Source organism: Mustelus asterias, chromosome 1 (assembly GCF_964213995.1).
Source record: "Mustelus asterias chromosome 1, sMusAst1.hap1.1, whole genome shotgun sequence".
NCBI lineage: Eukaryota > Metazoa > Chordata > Chondrichthyes > Carcharhiniformes > Triakidae > Mustelus > Mustelus asterias.
Window position 1 is genome coordinate 74,944,490 of NC_135801.1, and position 22,711 is coordinate 74,967,200.

The window sequence follows — 22,711 nt, forward strand, 5'->3', positions numbered from 1 at the left end:
ACCAAATATACCTTGAAAATTATAAAACAAAGCTTCTTCCATGTAACTATCACCAAATTTCCAGGAGCCAAATTTAAACAAACTGCTATCTGGGCTGTTTTGAACTTCATCCAAAAATGTGAGGAGTGATGTTTTTAGCTGGAATTTCACTGACAATCAGACTTGCAATCACTATATTCAAACATGTGCCTACATGTCATTAGAAGCTGCTAACTATCAGCATTATCTCCAATCATGTTTATTACTGCGACACACATAGCATGTTTTATTTAAAAACACAAAAGCATATCTTTAAATTTACATAAAGGCTTCAACTCAATTGAAACTGTACATTGACCCGGAAGAGTGGTTTTCCAGGTTTTTACCCACAGAAGAGGGTCTTCAATGGTATTGCACCTTGATCACAAAGCAGTGTTACATGGAAACTAAGGGAGATCTAAACAGGTTTCATTTAAAAAAAAGACCCATTTTAGAGACTCAGGAACAGGAACAAACTTTGACACTGTCAGAACGAAAACCTTAAAATAGTCAGGTAGACCATGACTTAAGACTGGAGAAATAGATAAAACACTAAGACAAGCAAATTGCAGAAGAGAAACACAGATGATCATGGAATTAAAATGAGCTTGCTGGCTATAAAAACCTATAGCTAAGATTAGCAGTACAATCACTCCAGACAGTCGACAAAATCCATGTGGTACACAAGCAGTTAAATACAGACCACCACATTAAGGTTATAAAATCAAAGTGAAGGATACAAGGACATTAACACAATGGAAGGTATCTAAAGTAGGAATAGTTCAGTCACCCAAGAGGAATATCAACAACCCAGGCATCTAAAGCTCAGGCTATCCGCCTTAATGAGAAGAGATCCAATGAAGGTAACCTGCCCTGTATTTTATGGCCCCTGTCGTTTGGGGGACTTTGTGCCTCTGCACATGACATTTCATGACGTTTCGTGGTAAGTCGGTCACTGAGTTGAAGATTCAGCTATTTGCCATCTATGTAACAACCAAGGTCATTTTGAAGCCCAAGATGAAACTGCAGGTGGAATTTTGAGCCCTTGTTACTGTTTATGCTGACGGTGGACAAGGGCTCAAAACTCCACAAGATTCAGGAAACAAGATTCTTGTCAGCGAGATCTTGTTTCCCAACTTTTCCCTCACCCGAGACGTAATGAAGTTCCCGCCCAGGAAGGCTGGGAACCTCAATTTAAAACATTAGCATCCAACTGATGTGCACTGGTGCTTCCACCTTCTCTCAATATTAATTACATGCCAGTGTAGTTTACAACAGCTCAATAGAAATATGAGCCTGGAAACCTCACCTCTGAAGAGGAAATTAGAGGTAAGCACACAGATCACAATTACTCACCATGGAGTCCAATGGAGTGAGGGCATTGGAGAAGATGTGGAGGAACCAGTTGTTATCCTCAGGGCTAGGCGTGTTAGAGTCTTGTCACTTCGGATGGGAGGGGGTTTGCAAAGAGAGGTTTGCAGTTCGCAGGCATTAGCGGACCTTCATTATTGTGGACCCCTAGGTCTCCAAAGGGTCTGGAGCCTGGTGTGGAGTTGGTGTTTCTCGGGTCCCCCTTGCTGATGTCTAAGTGATAGTTCCTCAGAGGGAAGGCCTGGAGTGGCAGCTGGAAGTAGGTGGGAGCGGGAGAAACCACAGGGGGTGACTGCAAGTTCCCAGGGTGGGGTCCTGTGAAACGCCAAGCTGAATGGGCAGTGTGGAGGACTCCAACATGAGTAATGATATGCTCCATGAGGACGAGAGGAGTGATGATAAGCCCCATGAAGGCAAGAGGAGCCTGACGCAGAGGGGACTAAAAGGCCAGGCACAGTCATCAGTTTCAGAGCATGAGCTGTGAGGATATGCAATGCTATTGGTCATAGAGTCCAGGCTAACAAGGATGTTATCATGGTTGTCTGGCTGTTCAACATGGGAGTCTCAGTTTGTTCGCAACCCATGAGAGCAATGAAGGTGAGGTCTAAGGGTGAAACTGAGTGCAAATTGAAGTTTTGAAATAAATCAGGCACGCCTTGTCTGCCACAGGGGGAATCCCTAATAAGTTCCCTAATGCTCTCCTTGACAAGCCAATTATGCTCATTAATCATGATTGTAATACATTAATCTGTCACTGATTGGCACCCACTGGTTAACACTTAGCCCCCACTCTCGACCACCCTTATGGAGCTGCCCTTTTACTTTGTCCCTCAGTTTGTTTGATTTGGTTTAATTGGTTTATACAAAAGAGTTGGGAGATGAGCCCCAAGCACTAAACTCCCCCTAAAAGACAAAAAAAAAGCAGTAAACTCTGTGGCTTATATTCATCTCTCCATAAGAGAGAGGTGACACAGATGTTGCCCCCAATTCAAGGGCCAAAGGTAACAGAGCTCATCGGTCAGCCCTGAAACAACAAGTTTGGTGGCAGCATTTCATACCCTCAGAAAGTCAACACACAGGTCAGCTCATTGCACTCATGTGCCCTCAGTCCTCACCCTTGGGGGGGTTAGGCAATCGACTAAGGCTAGGCTATCCAAGATAGGTAACCATCCGTCAAGTGGAGCTGGGAAAGGCTAATGTAGGGACAAAGCCATTTTGTGAGAGAAAAAGGAGTGAAGCTCATTGGAAAGGTGTACGGGTGGATGAAAGGGCCTTGTCTTGAAAGGGCTATGGGTCAGGACATTGTCAGAACTCCTCGATGCTCATATTTCTGTTTCTTTCCTTTCAGTTTTTGGATTGAGAGGATGATGGAACCAGTTGATCTGGCTCTGCTATTGCTAGCAGTGGACCAGCAGCAATGACACCAATGTGTGGCTGCACATGGGCAGGACCAGTACCCTGCAGAGGAAGGAGTGGCAGGGCCTGCTGAGGTACCAGGGGAAGGGCCACATAGAGGTGACTCAGAGGTGACACGACTGGCCAGGTGTGCTCCGTAGGAGAGCATCATACCCATATGGTGAATGAAGGACCATAGAGGTACTGATGGAATTTTTTCACTGCAAAAATGATAGTTCGACCTTCTTTGTCCAACTGTGAGTATCCCTTTTCAGCCTTTGTCTGTGTCCTAGATGCAAAACCAATGGGTTTTTCAGCCCTGTCTTCTATTAAGTGAGAAAGTACCGTCCCCACACTGTAGGGCGAGGTATCATACGACAGGATAAATTCCCTGTCTGGATCAAAATGATGTAAGAAGTCTCACAACATCAGGTTAAAGTCCAACAGGTTTATTTGGTAGCAAAAGCCACTAGCTTTCAGAGAGCTGTTCCTTCGTCAGGTAAGTGGGAGTTCTGTTCACAAACAGGGTGTATAAAGACACAAACTCAATTTACAAAATAATGCTTGGAATGCGAGTCTTTACAGGTAATCAAGTCTTAAAGGTACAGACAATGTGAGTGGAGAGAGCGTTAAGCACAGGTTAAAGAGATGTGTATTATCTCCAGACAGGTCAGTTAGTAAGATTTTGCAAGCCCAGGCAAGTCGTGGGGGTTACAGATAGTGTGACATGAACCCAAGATCCCGGTTGAGGCCGTCCTCATGTGTGCGGAACTTGGCTATCAGTCTCTGCTTAACGACTCTGCATTGTCATGTGTCGTAAAGGCCGCCTTGGAGAATGCTTACCCGAAGATCAGAGGCCGAATGCCCGTGACTGCTGAAGTGTTCCCCATCAGGAAGAGAACATTCTTGCCTGGTGATTGTAGGACTGTAGGTGATTGTGATTGAAGGGCAGGGCACCCTGGAATGGGTTCACTCCGAGAGAGGGGCCCGTGTCTTGGAAAGCGCATCACTGACTAATCAAAATTTTTTTTTAAATATAATTTTCCAATTCAATCAAATCAAGTCCAACTCAGAGTCTCAACAAGTTGAGACATTTCCGATCCAGGCTGACAAGACAGGGTAAGCGACCCTTTACCCTGTCCTGGGCCTGAGCTGCATGAGCCAAGCTGATTGGAGGAGGCGCAGGTCTTCCTTCTCCAAGGCTTGATCTCATTTGCATCTCAGCCAAAAGGCCGAGATGCCGCTTTTAAAAAATTGCTTCATATGAAAATGAAGCCCTAAAAAATAGCCCAAACAAAAACTGAGTATAATTATTACAGCTACCTATCTTGACATGGCTAAGTGTTGGTTTCTAGATCTGCCACTTTCTAGTACATATCTTAGAATCTTAGAATCCCTACAGCACAGAAAGAGGCCATTCGGCCCATCGAGTCTGCACCGACCACAATCCCACCCAGGCCCTACCCCCATATTTTTACCCACTAATCCCTCTAACCTATGCATCCCAGGACACTAAGGGCAATTTTAGCATGGCCAATCAACCTAACCCGCACATCTTTGGACTGTGGGAGGAAACCGGAGCACCTGGAGGAAACCCACGCAGACATGAGGAGAATGTGCAAACTCCACACAGACAGTGACCCAAGCCAGGAATCAAACCCAGGTCCCTGGAGCTGTGAAGCAGCAGTGCTAACCACTGTGCTACCGTGCCGCCCTTATATGATCGTACATATGATCTGCATATTTTATTAAATGATGTGGGTTGCATTCATAAAAGCTTTGCTGCACTTTTTCTGTGGAATTCTCGAAAAAGATACTTAGTTTGTGGAGGAAAATAGAAAAGCCACAATGATGTCAGATGTAAGACACAATAATGTCCTTGAATTAGATTACATCATTGCATCTTGTGCTTGTGAGTGAATAAATAAGTTTATATTTGCACACATACTGTAATAATTAAACTCATGTTACTTCTGAGAATGTTGAAAATTTATTTCTAAGATAACATGTTTAAAATGAACTAGTTGAGAAGTTTACGAACTTTTGATTTCGACGTAGATACATTCAAATTTATGAGGTTACGTTATCAATCAAGAATTCTAAACAATGGTCAGGAATATCTAACAATTAACAGTTTGTTTCAAGTGCAGAGGAAGTTAATTATTTCTAAAACATTTAGATAGCTTTCCTGTCATTGAATTTTCATAACTGTGCTACACCCCATCCTGTTTAACATAGAGGTGTTTACATTTTAGAGGGTAGGAAAGTGTTCAAAAGCCAGATGAATATGTTGAGATAATTTGTGAACTTTTCAGATGACTTTCTTCATTTTTTTTTCATTTTCCTTAGTAACTTAATGTTAAGGATTTTCTACTTTGAAATTTATTTGTTAATGTTTTCTAATATTTCAGAAAATGGATTGTTACTTCTATCTTGATATCCAGTCCTGCATTATATATTAAAATCATTTGACCATTGGTTGAGTGTCACAGTCTCTTGCAATAAAAATCTTTTAGAAGAGCAGATTACTTCTCCTCAATTCCAATGCATATACTTCTCATGACTCAGTGAGACAGATGATGTGGTCAGTTCCACTGGTGACATTCATCACACAGGTGTTAGGCAAGCTAAATGTTGACATAAGAACATAAGAACTAGGAGCAGGAGTAGGCCATCTGGCCCCTCAAGCCTGCTCCGCCATTCAATAAGACCATGGCTGATCTTTTTGTGGACTCAGCTCCACTTCCCTGCCTGCTCACCATAACCCTTGATTCCTTTACTGTTCAAAAAATTATCTATCTTTGCCTTAAAAACATTCAATGAGGTAGCCTCAACTGCTTCATTGGGTAGGGAATTTCAGATTCACAACCCTTTGGGTGAAGAAGTTTCTTCTCAACTCAGTCCTAAATCTGCTCCCCCTTATTTTGAGGCCATGCTCCCTAGTTCTAGTTTCACCTGCCAGTGGAAACAACTTCCCTGCTTCTATCTTATCTATTCCCTTCATAATCTTATATGTTTCTATAAGAGCTCCCCTCATTCTTCTGAATTCCAATGAGTATAGTTCCAATCTACTCAGTCTCTTCTCATAAGCCAACCCTCTCAACTCTGGAATCAACCTAGTGAATCTCCTCTGCACCCCCTTCAGTGCCAGTATATTCTTTCTCAAGGAAGGAGACCAAAACTGTACACAGTACTCCAGGTGTGGCCTCACCAACACCTTATACAGCTGCAACATAACCTCCCTGTTTTTAAACTCCATCCCAAAATTCCATTTGCCTTCTTAATTATCTGCTGCACCTGCAAACCAACGTTATGTGATTCATTGACATAGTGTCTTTCTCTGTTTCTTATAAAAAGCTTTTCACATATCAGTGGAATAGTTGTTAATTATACTGCCAGTATTTTGCTATTTGTTCTGAACCTTTCACGAGTCACCAGAGGATTTATACCATTTTGTAGTTCTATAAAGAATAAAATCTATTGTACCAGTGATGCAAAAACTGTTTTAGTGACCAGAACTGTACACTAAATTTGAGCTGTGGCCTAACCACCGTTTTATACAGTTCCATCATTACATCCCTGCTTTTGCATTCAATACCTCGCCTAATAAAGGAAAACATTCTATATGCTTTCTTGACCACCTTGTCCACCTGTTCCGCCACCTTCAAGGACCTGTGGACATGCTCTCCATTCTTCCTCAACCCATCTCAATATCTTCCCATTTATTCAGTATTCCCTTGCTTTGATGGATTTGTGAGTGTGTGAATTCAGAGTGATGAGAAGAATGACTTATCCTAGCAAAATCCTCTTTCAGCACTGGATGGCCCTTCAACTTCTTATATCAGTGCTAGATCAATGTCAAAGTCATCCATCCCAACTGCATTTCCTTGTATTCTTTAATACCTTTTCCCTCTTAAATATGATTGATTTTACTTTAATAACCGCCAACAGCAATGCAACCTATATTCTAACAACTATCTGTGTAGAAATAATGGTTTTAACTTATCCCTTGATGCATTTTAAAGACTCCCAGGGAATTTATTAGTGGTGTTGACATAATGAAACAACTAGACTGTATACATATGGAGACATTATTTCAATTAAATAGGTTATGGAGAACCAGGGATCATGAATATAAGTTACACAAGGATTAAATGAAATTTGATGTCTGGAAGATCTTATGTTATAATGATATGACCACTGGACTTACTTACTCTACAAGTCAGAAGGCACCAATCACTCATCAGGGATTTGATAAACATGTTGTGGGTTCATTTATTAAAGCTGGGCACATGAGAAGAGTTATACATTGGTGTAAATCTTGAAGACAACAGGGATGTGTGTTTGTGTGCTCTGCTTATGGTAAAAGTGAAACTAAGATTGGATCGCACAACACATTTCCCTTCTATCATGCTGATACCTCTGAAAGCCATATTACAACATGTAGACCTATAGAATACATTGTTGGCTTGTGCCTTATGTTTGACTTCTTTAGGCGAGAGCTGGACTGGTTCATGATATACAAAAGGTAAGTGAGATACAGGTTGGGGTGGTGGGGGGTGCAATTTCAATCTAACCCATCAGTCAGGAAAATAACCTGATCAGTTGTAAAGATGGTTTTACACCCACCAAATTTTATCCTCTATTGAGATGAGAGAGTAGAGTTGTGCAGGCTGCAAAGCAGGCATTCCACCAGATGCCATGTGTTTCTGACCAGTTAGGTTGAAGTTACCCTCACTGAATCATATCTCATCATCTGAACCAGTTTTGATCACCTTAAGGGTTAGAAAGGAATTTATTGGATTTTATTTCTCCCCAAATCAGCCTTTTCTGCTTCTACTAGAAGATTTCATGACTGTTGAGAAACGTTGTGTTGGGACCCATGATGCGAAAGACATTGGGCTGAACTTACTGTCGCTCGTGGTTGCTGATGATGGGCTGGAAATCCAGGGGAAAACCCCTCCACAGCTCTAACTGGGAGTGTGGACATGATTCTGTGTCCATCAGACAATTAGCTGCCTGGTGTCTGGCCAACCATCTTGGGTGGAAATCCTGCTTCAAGGGCAGCCTGTCAGCTGGAAGACTGGCAGTTCTTCTGTCTCGGCAGTGCCACCAGGAACATTGGTTACTCCTGGAACTTCAAACAGTCAAGAGCAGCAAGAAATGGCATGAAAAGGCAATCTCAGCAATGAAAGTGCATGTGGTTGAGATCATTGGGCAGGTGAGGCAGGCTCCGAGGAGAGAGAGGGAGGTTCATTGGTCAATGTGGGGTTTAGGTGTCTCTCCAAAGTGGTAGACCTAGCTGCTGAGGGATCCTGTGAGAGAGATAGGGTGCCCAATCAGGAGATCCCATGTCTTGGTTCTCAGGAGACCACCGGTTGGGTTAAATTTAATTAGGACAAGAACAATGCTTTGGTTGTTTCACTTCTATCACTGATTTGCTCTACACTGCTGGTACTGGACACTTCTGCTGCAAATGGACAGCATTTGTCAAGAGACTTCAGTTATCTAAACAAAGAAACTTCCAGTATGGAATGAGAATCAAGTCATTCACTTTCAGAGCCCAACTAAGATGATTTTAACCACTCCATATCCAACAAATAGTTGTGTGCGAGGATTCAGATGAAGCTGATCCCTGCTGGCCCAAGGCCACATTATTACCACCTGCAATCTTACTTTCACACATTTTTAAATTGGTTAAATAATCCCACTGCAGGCAAACAAGGATCTAATTTAAATTTAAATTCAAATTCAGCTGCAACACAATTTCCTTGACAACTGTGGGGGTGGCCTGCCCCATATCAAAGTCGCCAGTGATGTTTGTTAGGAAGTGTCTTAATATTTAATAAGTGAAGTTCTTGTCTTCCAAAATGGCTGTAGTTATTTTATTTCAGATTGGTATGGGATTCATTCTGAAGTTGCTTTCATCTCAGAAAATCTGTAGGAACACAAGTGGTTTCTGTCAGTCATTGACATGACCCGACCAGCAGGCCAGTTGTGGCTGGGCTCCGAGAGAATGGGAAACAGTGTGAAAGTTTCACTAAAAAAGACAAAGAATATACTTTGATGATGGAGTTAAAGGGGACATCACCCCTACCCTTTACTGCCTTTGAAGTGGTTCAGTGATTATGATCAATGTGCATATCAAGCTCAGTAAATTGTCCCAATCTCCTTGACGATGTAGCTTGAATCCTATGAAATAACATTATTTTTTTTTAAAAGCAACAGGAAGAGCTGGGAGGAAACTAACAAACATAATTACTTGCAATGCTTTGATTTTTAAAAAGAATTCTGCCAATAAAGCAACCCTTCAGCATTTGTTAAATGAGCAAATCAGAAAGCTGATATGCTAAATTTTCAGATGAAATCAATTTAAGCTAGTTACACGCAGCCATTTTTGATTTGATTGCAAAATGATTTGAATGTACATCAAAGCAATAATGGCAACCTTGTAGGAGCTGGGGCTCAGCTGGTAGCACTCTCATCTCTAAGACAGAGGATTCTGGGTTCAACACCCACTCCAGAACTCGAGCACAAAAACAAAACTCAATGCTGACACACTGTTGCAGAGCTGAGAGAGCACTGCTCTGTTGGAGGTACGTTCTCTCAAATGAGATGTTAAACAGGGGTCCTGCCTGCCCTCCCAAATGAAGGCAAAGGATCCTATAGCACTATCTGAGAAAGAACAGGGGAATTATTCCTAGTGTGCTGATCAATGTTTATTCCTCAGTCAACATTAGAAAAACAGATCACTTGTTTACATTCTCGCCTGTGGGAGTTTGCTGAATTCAAATTGGCTGCCATGTTTCCTACAATAGGGACTGCACTTCAGAAGTAATTCATTGGCTGGAAAGTGCTTTGAGAGGTCTGGTGGTCATGAAAGGTGCTGTCTAAATTCAAGCCATTCTATTTTCTTTTTTACATATCTCCAGAGTGAAGTCTATATCTGACTGTAGAATGTATTAAAGCAGGGCAGTATGAGTCCCCTCTAAATGGTGTCCTCCACCTTCTGGGCTAAGTACCCACTTCAGTATAATTCTAGTAAACAATGAAATTGTGCTTAAGTTGTGCTTAAGTTGCATCTCTGAAGCATTTCATTAACTTTGCACTGAGTTGTTTGAATTATATGAAAAAGCAGATGCTGCTACTTGCACTTTCCTAATATTAAAAATGTCGACAAGGAGTGTAAAACTCTCTTTCAGCGGGCAAAATGCAATTCATAACCTGCAAAGTAGTTTGTGCTTTTCACTACAGCCAGTAGAGAATAGGCAAAAGGAATGGTCAGGGGCAAGTCAAATGACAAAATTTGTTACACACAAAATTCAACCAGTAATTGGATTATGAATGTTATTATTTACCCTGCATCAGAGCAACAGAACCACACATGCATTCTAAAGCTGCAGCTTGATTGCACCTCTGACCTGACATTGGTGGATATTTTTGCTTTACCCATGCCAACAAAAAATAACCAGAAATACAAAATTGAATATTAAGGGTAAATTGTCTTATCAAAAACATAACGCATTTCACAAGGCACAAAACATTATCCTTCACTAAAATAATTTAAACTGTAAAATACCTGACCTGGACTCAGACCACAAGACTGCCACAGAAACACTCTAATTAGCTGCATGGACATGTCAGGTTGCCAGCTGAGTTAATCTGTCAAGCGTAAAGTGGCGCCAGTCTGAGCCAACTGCCTGATTTACTTGTATCCTGTACAAGAATGTGCAACTGGGCGAGTGTGTGGCAAACATCAACAGCTGAGCATGACTGCTGATTTATTTTCCCTGAATTAGCGGCTGACACAAAACCAGGGACAGCATTCCAATGACACGCTGATTCCGGGCTGAAGTAAAGTACAAGTCTTGGTAACCTTGAAATATTTCAATAATTGCACTCCTGTGATTGGGAGCCTCAATTAAATGAAGAATCAGAGATTATGATGGCTGAATCTTCATAAAAATAAAATACCTGACATGAATGGAATGCCCCAGCGTTTAGCAATATACCTTTCGAAGTCTGCTAGAATTAAAATTCATGGGCTCAAGTTTATGCAAGGGGCAGGGGGTGCATACAACTGGCCTCCACTCAGGAAGGAAAGCCGTTTCCAAACTGAGCAACTTTAACTAAGACCACCCCACAACAAAAACATGTTGCAAGTGGCCAAAACAAGCTAAGGGTCGGATTTCTGCCCCTCAGTCGGAGTGCATGGGGTGGGGCTGTCAGGTTTTGGAAGCCAGGTGGGGAGGAACAAAGGGAGGCAACATACTGGGGGGGGGGGGGGTTCACCTGATGCACTCTCCAAATGATTTGACTCCCCCCTTCCCCCATCTTCCTGCCTTTGCAAAACATTGTTTAAACGATGACCTCTCAGTCCTAAATGGCCAATCTCTTCTTCTGAGACAGTCCCCTAGTTCTAGACCCCCAATCAAAGGAAACATCTTAATATAAAAGCAAAATACTGTGAATGCTGTTAATCTGAAATAAAACCAGAAAATGCTGAAAAAACTTAGCAAGCCTGGCAGCATCTGTGGAGAGGAAACAGAGTTAATGGGCGGGAATTTACAGCCTTGCTCGACCCGAGACCTGTCCAAGGTCAACCGACCTTTCCATTCTCCGCCCCTCGCCCGCTCCAATTCCCGTGGTGGGCAGGGTGGTAGAATTCTGGAGAATGTTTCGAGTCAATATGACTCTTCTTCAGACCTAAAGAGAGAGAGAAATGTAATGAATTATATACTGTGCAAGAGGGGGTGGAGCAGCTGGAGCAGAGTAGAAAGTCAGTGATAGGTGAGAGCTGGGAAAGATTTCAATGAAAATGTGTAGAACACGAGATAAAGGAAGCTTTGATAGCAGTATGAATGCCTATAGAAGATGCTGATAGTTGCACAAAGTTAAGATAGCAGAATTTGTTAATAGGAGAACAAAGGTCAGTGCTCAGTGAAAGGGAAATATTCTTCTTGCATCTATTCCTTCAGCCCTGTAAGAATTTAATGTGCCTCAATAAGAATTCTTATTCTTTTACATTCTAGAGAATGCAGCCACTGACTGCTCAACCTCTCCTCATAGGAGAATTCCACCTTCCCAGGGATCAGTCTAGTGAACTTTTGTTGCACTCCCTCTAAGGCAAGTATATCCTTTCTTCGGTAAGGAGACCAAAACTGAACTAAAAACTCCAGTTGTGGTTTCACAAAGCTCTATAAAATTGCAGCAAGACTTATTCACTCAAATCCTCTTGCAATAAAGGCCAATATACCATTTGCCTTCCTAACTGCTTGCTACATTTGCATGTTAGCGATTTATGAAGAAGAACACCTAGGTTCTTGTGGATATTAACACTTCCCAATATCTCACAATTTAAGAAATACTCTGCATTTCTGTTTTTCCTACCAATATGGATAATTGCACATTGTATTCCATATACCATGTTCTTGTCCATTTACTTAGTCTGTTTAAGTCCCTTTGAAGCCTGTTTGTGTCCTCCTCACAACTTACATGCCCACCTAGCTTTGTGTCATCAGCAAATTTGGAAATATTACATTTAGTTCCCATATCCAAATCATGATATGGATTGTGAATAGCTGGGGCCCAAACACTGATCCTTGCAGTACTCCAATTTTATGACACTGGAGCTGGATTAGTGGACAATAGTTGGCCACCTAAAGGTCCTCAATAGGTGTCAGGGCAAGCAGACCGGTAGGCGCTTTACCCCGTCCCCATATTATGAGGACCAGGTCGGGGGTGGACAGGAACACATTGGGCTAACCACCCAACATGTTTTATGGTCTCCCTGTCCTCATCGCACCAAAAGTACGATTGGCAGGGTGTCATAAAATACTGCCATACGCGCATTCTGATGATCAGCAGAATTTTGTTTAGGGGGAGGGGAAAGAAAGAAACTTGAATCTGTACACTAATGGATTAATTAATATGTTAATGAGATATGATGACTGATGACTTTATTGAAGTAACTGATATCAGTAGTCAAATGACCGAGAGGCTCTAAGAAAGCTAGGCACAGCACAGATCATGTTCTGATTAACCTTGTGCTTACAATGAGGTCTTTGTGAATATCATCATAGAAATCATAGAAACCCTACAGTGCAGAAGGAGGCCAGTCGACCCATCGAGTCTGCACCGACCACAATCCCACCAGGCCTGACTCCCATATCCCCACACATTTACCCACTAATCCCTCTAACCTACACATCTCAGGACACTAAGGGACAATTTTTTAGCATGGCCGATCAACCTCACCCGCACATCTTTGGAGTTTGTAATAAAAAGTTTTAAGTTAAATAATACCAACTAATTCAAGTCTGTCTAAAAGGAGCAGATCCTCATCAAGGTTAGGTAGGCCAAGGCAGCATAATATTAGTGAAACCTCGCTAACACTTGGTAACAACACCAAAAGCTATCTAGGCTTGGATAAAACAGAATTATTATTCTTCTCAGTAATTTTAAGCATTCAGAAAATAAAGCCGTCCAAAGTATAGAAGACTATTATTATGTAACATAAAATATTCATAGATAGTGCATAAGGAGGTCTTTCGGCCCATCGAGTCTGCACCGACAACAATCCCACTCTGGCCCTATTCCTGCAACCCCACGCATTTACCCTGCTAGTCCCCCTGACACTAAGGGGTAACTTAGCATGGCCAATCCACTTAACCTGCATATCCTTGGAGTGTGGAAGGAAACCAGAGCACCCGGAGGAAACCCACACAGGAGTCTGCACATTCTCCCCATGTCTGCATGGGTTTCCTCCAGGTGCTCTATTATAATTAAGAATGTAATAGAATATAATTGCCTCACCTGCTCGCCCATTCTTTAATAGAGCTGCAAAAATATAGTATTTCACTTTAGCTGTCTAACCCATAAAGATCTAGAAGAACATATTTATAATCTTCTCACATAAGTAAACACCGATGAGCTCATCAAATCTTTTATAGTGGACTTTAATATTTTGAATCGTGCATCTATGTGAACCAGGCAGAAGTTTCATACCAACTATACAGGGGCTGAACAAGTATCAGCAACAACCAAGAGATTAAGACACATCCTTCCTCTTTTTGAATTTGAATTTCAGAATAAAAAGCATAATAATAGAAAGACTGCAGAAGAGAAAAATAGGTGGAGAATGGCAATCAAAGGCGGCGAAGGTGGAGGACAGACTGGAGGAGAAACAGGAGGAACAGTATGTTGTGCTTGGAATCTGGATGTACTGTATTTTACCAAGCAGCTTGGGTAGTAGTGGGTGAACGAAAATTAGATTTGGCAGGGGTGCTGTGAACCTGTAGTTAGAAGCCAATGATACATTCAACATCTGTGTAAACAAAGCCTGGTTAAAGGTGGTAAGTATTTTGCAATATTGGAATCAAATGGAGACTTTATAAAGGAGTGTATGATTTTGCTTAAAAGAAACAGGAATAATTCCTTAAGGAAAGGTGAGTATGGAGAAGACAACTGGAAGCTGGATGGTCAGGAGCTGAACTGGAATGGGATGAACTTCTCGGAGGCAGTGAGTCTGATGAAAGCGGGGGAAAGCTCAGGAGATGCCATGGGTAGAAGTCAACTAGAAGGAATTGGAAGTGGAGAGAAGTGAAGATGGCCATGTATATGACCTTACTTTTGAAAACAAATTAATCATTTAGCTCTTCTGTTTTTAGGATCAGAGCTGTAGATGCAATAGATATTTTGACGTAGGCAAAATGATACTGGAAAAATGAAAAATTGGTCACAGAGAGGAAAAGGCATTACTGCTTGAGCTGGTAAAAGCAGACTTGGCAGTGAACAGCCGGACTTATACACTGATCAGTTTGCTTCATCCTCGTGTCCTAGAAGGAAACCAATTGTTGAAATGGCTTCAAGATTCATGCAAGAAAATATAATACAAAACAATGATTCAAAAGATGTTGATCTATCACCATAAAATTCACAAGTATTTGCTTTAGGAAGTGGGAACAGGTGGAAAAAAAATCACTCCTGCACACCAAAATTTGACAGTTCACAAAAGATTGCATTTTTGGTACAAATCAGAAAAGGTTTTACTCTTTACCTGCTGTGCACTTTGCTACCAGTGGATCCTGTATGTTGACACTGGGGCTGAATTTTAACCTGTTTGGTTGTTGGGTTCCTGTACGGGCTACAGGTTAAAGCATCATAAACTGTCAGCCTTTAGAAGCTGGCAGAGACAATTTCCACGTTTAATTCAAATACATTCATTGGCATACGGGAAATACTATGGGACAATGGGGTCTGATATTTTTCTTGATTGCCATGTGCATATCCTTCTGCAATACAAATCCTTTTTCTTCCCTTTCCTATTACCGCTATGGCCGTGGTGGAAACCCTGTAGCTTGAATACAGCTAGAGGCAGGCTACTCATTTTCCTGTTCTGACTACTCAGATGCTTTGGTTGACATTTTTGGGGTTTTGGAGCTTGTTTGGGTCCTGCCAAAGTCTGCCCGATTTGCATATGTGCAGGGGCAGACTCTGCCATCAAGACAGGAAGCAACATGTGGGGCTCTGACAGACAGAAGAAGGACAAGAGACCAGTAGTGAGAAGCACTTTGAGCAGAGTTCCCTCTTTATTTATTTTTGCCCCCCCAATCCCCAAAAAAAGAAAACTGCCTTGCTGGTCAAGAGCTAGAGAATACTTTGCTGCACTTCAGTGAACGGTTGAAGGACCACAATGAGACTTTCCTCTATTTTACTTAGGGTGGCAGCCTAAGTATACAGCAAGAATAATTGCCATGTTTGGTGCTTCATGCAGGCGACCACTTTTCCATGGATGCAGGCATCAGTGCGAAGACCTGAAACGTCATGGTGCTCATTTGGACTTCTCTAACCTCTCCAGTTGTGTACAGCACTCTGCAAAGGCTAACAGGATCTTATATATTTTCTGCTGTTGCTCCACAATAGTTCTCTTCATTGATCCTTGAGAGGCACCACATTTGTATCCAGCTCAGCAGAGCTTAGAGAGTTCTGTGTCCTCTGACAGCAACTATTCACTGCTGTATCTCTCTCACTTGAGATGCACGCTTCAACATGTGATGATCTAACTACTTCTCTTTCTTGCCCATTAAGGTGTCCATAATGAAGCTAGTGGAGGGAGCATGATTTTTGTGATGGTGCTTCCTCAGACTGAGTGACCTCTTCTCATTGGTTTTGTGCTTTCTTACTTTGCAAGGAGAGATAGAGTTTAAAGTTTTGAAGTTTATTTATTAGTGTCACAAGTAGGCTTACATTAACACTGCAATGAAGTTACTATGAAAATCCCCTAGTCGCCACACGCTGGCGCCTGCTTGGGTACACTGAGGGAGAATTTAGCATGGCCAATGCACCTAACCAGCACGTCTTTCAGGCTGTGGGACGAAACCAGAACACCCAGAGGAAACCCACGCAAACACGGGGAGAATATGCAGACTCCACACAGTCACTCAAACCGGGAATCAAACCCAGGTCCCTGGAGCTGTGAGGCAACAGTGCTAACCACTGTGCCTCCATGTCGCCCGACAGATAGAAGAGACCTCCAGATGCTTATTGTTTTGAGAGGATGGAAGGATATTTGCGGAGCGTCACTGGAAGAATGGGTGTGACATCTGAATAAGATCAAGGTGAGTATCAGTCAGTGACGGCTGCTCACTTGAAGATGTGTGGAGATGTCTTGAGAGAAAGGCAGGGGTTCACCTCTAAGTGAACCCCTGCTAGTCTGGAGTGATTTGCATGAGAAGGCTGAGAAAGGCAGAGTGGATTTGCACTTGAACATGGATTGCCATTCATCTTTTCTGTACTTATCAAATCATTAAATCTCTTATAACACTGCATTCACATGCAAGGCACACCAGTGCTATCGACCTCCTCTGCCACACTCCCACTAGAGCTCCTTGTTCTCTGTGGTTCCCTTCTTCTTGCAATAGATGGGGAACAGGTCTTCCCCTTACTGTGTTCTTCGGCCCACAGCATGATGCCCAGAGATGCATTTGAGAATTGTGGACAGGCTTTGCAAGTTAACCCTTCATTTGCCAATTTTATGGTTCAGTTTTGTACTTCTAGAATGCTTCTCTTCATACCCTCCCTTCAAGCAGCAGAATTGAAACAAGCAGCAGTGGGTCATCATCACGCCCACCCATCACAACTGTTGGGAAACCTGGAAGTCAGATGCAAGTACTGTGGCTGAGCTAAAAATTCACTAACAAGCAGGCTGCAGAAATATCTGGGTTTGCAAGCTGGCTTCCTCCACTATGGGCAGGTCAGAAGGTTAAAATTCAATTGTGGGTGTCTGACAAGGGAATATTTTCAATTGCCTAGCATTGTCAAAAGTCTTGCTGAGTCCAATAATCTTTTGGCCTCACTGAAAAATGTATTGTATTAACCTGGCATTTGCAATAAAATGTTTAAAAACATCCAATGAAGGTTTTCCTGCATAACAACAATGACTACATTTCAACAGTAGCTCATTGCATGCATCCTGGGGTTATGAAAGATGCTTTAACTGATCAAAATGAAACTTCAGACTCAGGTTTGGCATTAGCTGCCAATATTACAGATGCATTTTGTTTTGGTGATGGAATGCCTGCATCACAAAGTGTGCCCTTCGTGATCATAAGAATCAAACAAACTACAGAAATCTAATTTTCAGGTCAAAGCAGAGACATTTTGTCTAAATTTGTCAACAGATCTGACACAGAAAGAAGTGACAGCATTTATCTTGTGGGGAGTTTCACTCCACGTCAATTAATTTACCTTTGTCATACTCATATAGAATGTGACTGTGACTTTGATATGAACCATTTTGGTGCTATGGTGGTAGTGGAACCCTGATTGGAGGGATCCCTACAGTTTTGGATAAGCTGACATTTTCAACAGGTAAAAGATAGGAGGCTAACTTGGAAAGTACAGGAAAAGATGAATGGAAACAGCATTTGATGGTTTCAGAGGCAGATATATTGAGGTAGGAGTGGAGACGTGATATTACAAAGGTCCAGGTAGGTGACCTTCCTTGGTTCAGCAGCTGAGCCAACATGCATTTGTGCTAAAATAAAAAGTATTACAAGTTTGTCACTGTTGCTAAGATTATTTATCCAAGGCATATGCTCATCATATTTGATGTATCCAGTACCATCGAATCGGAACTGTGATCTCAGATAGCTATCTATCTGGTGACTTAGGAGGTGATTACAAGTAATTTTTGTGTGTTTATATAATTGGAAAATAATTAATATGACTGTTGTCAGAAAGGAAAACTTCAAACTCGCTGTTGCTATGTTCTGGATTCAGTGGCTAAACATATATCTGCTTGGATACAAAACCATCTCTGTATTGTAAAATTTCAAGCACAGAAGGAAGCCATTTGGTGAATCAAACACACAACTCTGAAAAAACAGCTACTTAATCTCATGTGCCTGTCTTTCACCTACAACCTTGTCTATTGATAAACATAAATTGTTTCATTTAAAAAATATTTAAAAGTATAAAAAAATTGAAATTGTTGAAATTGAAAAAAGCTTTTTTAAAAGCTGTATTCAAATTAAATCACATGTTCTGCTATAGTAATATTTGTACAGATTAGTATACTGGCAAAGAGGAAAAAAAATGTTTATCAATAAAGTTCTTGACCCATACAAACATCTTTCAACATGAAAGCAATAACAATTTATCCAGAGATAATAATCCAAACAAATTATCCAACAGGAAGAAGGAGTGACTGCTCCGATCACAGAGATTTCCAATCTTTTTTTTCCCTTCAGCTTGATCTTTGTGTTGCAATCACTGAGGTTTCTCAACTTGGTTATTATACTGCCAGGGTACACCCCTGCTTTTCTTCAGTATGGAGTGGAGGAGGCAAATCAGGAATTGGTTCCCTATCTCTTGGCAGCATTAGTTTTGCACAACACACAACAGAGAGCACATCACAGAGCAGCACGGTGGTTAGCACTGCTGCCTCACAGTGCCAGGGACACGGATTTGATTCCCAGCTTAGATCATTGTCTGTGTGGAGTTTGCACATTCTCCCTATGCCTTGCGTTGGTTTCCTCTGGGTGCTCTGGTTTCCTAGCACAGTCTGAAAGACATGCTGGTTAAGCATATTGGCTATGCTAAATTTTCCCTCAGTGTCCCCGAACAGGCACTGGAGTGTGGGGACTAGGGGATTTTCCCAGTAACTTCATTGCAGTGTCAATGTAAGCCTACTTGTGACACTAATAAATAAACATTTAAAAAAACTTAAACCAAACGCCTGATCACCGTTCTCCTTATTTTTCCCCCCTTCTCCTTTCCTACTGGCTATGCAAACGAGGAAGTCATAGTGGGACACACACACAAGCCTAGGTTTTACCTAAGCCAGGAATTGTGAGCCATCCCAGCACCACGTCCCTGGGCAGAGCAAGCGGGGCACGTGACCGGACGCAAGCAGCTGGAATCAGGTGGTGGTGACGCAGCGGCGGTGCTCTCGAGCTGGGACGGTTGGATGTGACTGGTGCCTCGCGCCGCCCCACTCGGAAAGCACGAGTGCTCACCTACAGGGAGGGAGCCGCCGAACTGGGCGCCGCCAGTCTCCGTCAGCGAGCTAGTCAGCTAGGCGACGGGAGAAGCAGGGGGCCGCCGTTTGTCAACTTTTCGTCGTCAACTTTGATAACCCAGCCCCGAGTTGCTCGCCCACCCGAGTTAAGTCGGTGGCCCCGCCACTCACTTTGACCTCAAGAAAACAAGACAATGAAGGACAGCGGTGGTTAAAGGGAAGCCGCACCAATGGGCAGCAGCTGCTTTACCTGAAAAGAGAGTGAGGCGGGAGGGGTGAGAGCGCGAGGCACCTGGTAGCCAGCGCGCGGCCGCGAGCTGCTTGGCTCCGCCCCTGATTGTTGTCGCTCGAGCCGCTCCCGGGACAATGGCCTGGGTGAAGCTTTTCCTGAAGCCCGGGGGTAACCTGCGGAGCGCCTACCAGCCGGGCAGCATGTTGTCCATCGCCCCGACCAAAGGGCTGCTCAACGGACCTGGGGAGAACAGCTGCTTCCTCAACAGCGCCGTGCAGGTAAGGGAGCGGTGCACTTTTAACCAGGCTTGGGAGCTGCTTGCGCTGAAGTGTGCAGCGACAGACATAGCAACAACAATTGGTTCGGCACACCTTGCAAAAACAAAAGCGCTGTCTAAAGTTGGGGAAAGTTTTAACTTGTTGCGGTGCTCCGTCTGAAGGCGCTGCTAACTGCTAAACTCCACCCTGCTGGCTCCCGATTTAAGGAATGTAGTGACACCCTGATTGTATGTCGTCTTGTGTTTACCACTTCGGATCCTTGTCCAAAAAGTGCCACCCAGGGTGTAACTGACCCCAAAAATTCTTTTTTTTCCCCCCACAAAAATTGTAGAGTATTTAACTTTTTGTTGTTGCAGATCAATAGAGTTGTTACCGTACCTTGTAATAAACATCCTATCAACACTAGCCGGATTGCAAAAACAGCCCAGATTGTTTTCAAGTGTTGACTCACATAGGCGGTTCTAAGGAGGACAGGAAGAAGTGAAATTTGACAGGTGTGATACAGACACACTTTGTCATCTGATGTTATGATGTAGAGATGCCGGCGTTGGACTGGGGTGGGCACAGTAAGAAGTCTCATAACACCAGGTTAAAGTCCAACAGGTTTATTTGGTATCATGAGCTTTCGGAGCGCTGCTCCTTGCATCAGGTGAGAGGATGAAGGAGCGGCACTCCGAAAGCTTGTGATACCTGTTAGACTTCACCTGATGTTGAAATGGAAACAGTTAAATCTCAATTTTATAACTCAAGAAGTATACTGCAGTGTGGTTTGTTAAAAGAGTGAAGTAATACTATAGGGCAAGTACTGTTTGAGATGCTAGTCAATTTTGTTCTTGGCTTCTGATTATACTTGGTTTTAAAATTTTGTCTTTTCCATGGGGGATTGGCAAGCACCTATATTATACTTGTCTAATGACACAATTCAGGAGTGTGCGTTATTTTGTACCTTGAGGGTCACTGAAGTGTTTACCGTGATCCTTTTGGGTCATAAAGTTTAATCAATGTACCCATTAGTTTGCAAATATCTAAAACTGCCAAAAGATCTGGAATTTATGATTTAAGATTTAGTCATCACTGAATAAAAATAACCTATATCAAACTTGCAAACCCGCAGCATTTGAACAAGACACATGAGCAAAAAGAAATGCAAGCTTAGTGTATTGATAAACAAGGTTATACTTCAAAGTAGAAGTTGCTTATATATTTGAAAGTTCAGATTCAATTAAAACCTTTGGGGTTATCAAAAGAGCAGCAACTCAGTTTAGACAGCTGGCAATAATATCGCAAATGTCATTTTGGTTGACAGTATAAGTTGTTTGAAAAAGGGCAATCAGTTTGAATTCCAATTAAATGAATAGGGTTAGAAATTAAAGATCAAAACCCACATGTTTATTTGGACAGTATAGCATAATTGCAAAGAATATGCTTTGATGATCAGGTCGTTTTTAGACATTGTGTTTTAATTGCTTATCATGAGCTGCACTTCATAATTTAAAGATCTGTATCGAGGCACCTCTCAGCCTTCCCCTTTCGAGAGAATTGAATTCCAGCCTGTTCAGTCTTTCCTGATATCTTTCAGGATGATACTGAAAGATCTTATTTTCTCCTCCACTAGTACCTATAAATAATTTTTATAATGGAAAGACTGTGCTGCTCACCGCACTGTGGTCTAACCAAGTTTTCATCTATGTTTAACATTACTTCTCTGCTTTTCTGTTATTTTCCTCTCATTGAGAACCTGTATTTATCAGCTTATATTTGGGTGAAAGTTCCTTAAAGTTTTTTTGATATTGCCAAGGGAAGATTTAAGCACGTTGAAAGACTGGCAAAAACAATATGGAGAACAGTGGGGCATACAGTGTATTTTATAAAATGCATGGTGAGTTGCAACATATCTCTGTATAATCCAGGTGTAAGTGTTGCCATTTTATAATTTGTTTCAGTTCAAAGGAATTGGCAGTTTAGGTGCAGATTAATCAACATTCAGTGCATATTTGCATTTTGCGTCTGTATTAAAGCAATGGGGCCCCATGGCCAATGTTCTAGTCTTGTTTAGTAATAAGTCAGTTTACTACTTCTGTTTAAATAAAACTACAGGAAAGATTTCTGGTAATAGAAGTAAAGTATTGTTTTGTATGGCAAAGCATTTGTTGAAAACCCTCAGTCTGTGCTAGAAAACTTTTCACTGTGCGCTCAGGGGGATGATATATCTTCCATAATAAGCTCTAACTCCCTCATGAGTTCACAATATTTTTACAAAAAAAACAACCTTTGTGTAATTCAGATTTTGACTGCTGTAGCTGGTGCTATTTATGGGTTGCTTTTTGGTTAAAAACATTTTGAAGACCTATGCAAGGTTTCCGTTCAATTTGAGAGAGAGGCATCACTTGCCAGTCAATTCATTGGAATGAAGCACTTTGTTTAAACAAATAGGGAGTGCATAAAATTATACTATATTGAATGATCTGTTTTATTATTTTACACTAGATGAGTTGAGCACTAGAACAATGAGGTTTGATGGAACAAATTAATTTTTATCTGCTCTGTTTATTCCTTTGTTTAAATGTACTATTTCAGTATTTCTCTCCCATCAACATTTGACTTGATTTATTTTTTGCTGTGGGGTTTGACAGATTTTTCAGTTTAAATAACACCGCTCAACTGTAATTTTGATCTTTTTTTTATCTTGGGTATAATAATACACTTTTTAAACTGTTGACTATTCAGAAACATACTGAACGAACCACTTTGTAACAGGTTCTGACATGAAAAGGGAATTCTGAGCAGGACAAATCTAATCCAGTCAATTAATGTACCCTTGGTCTGTCCCTAATCATTAAAAAAGCGAGACGAGTTAAACAATAGTTGCATCCAATGATGCCTGCTCACTGGCAT

General features: G+C 41.9%; 1 protein-coding gene across 1 annotated transcript in view; it reads left to right on the forward strand.

Moving 5' to 3' along the window:
- Positions 1 to 19,209: 19,209 nt before the first annotated feature.
- The window catches only part of LOC144494321 (ubiquitin carboxyl-terminal hydrolase 53-like), a 98,243-nt gene continuing 94,741 nt past the window's right edge, over positions 19,210 to 22,711 (forward strand). Inside the window, exon 1 of the mRNA XM_078213819.1 lies at positions 19,210 to 19,816. Within this exon, the coding sequence (XP_078069945.1) occupies positions 19,673 to 19,816 (144 nt within the window). The 5' untranslated portion in view covers positions 19,210 to 19,672. The remainder of the gene's footprint in view (positions 19,817 to 22,711) is intronic.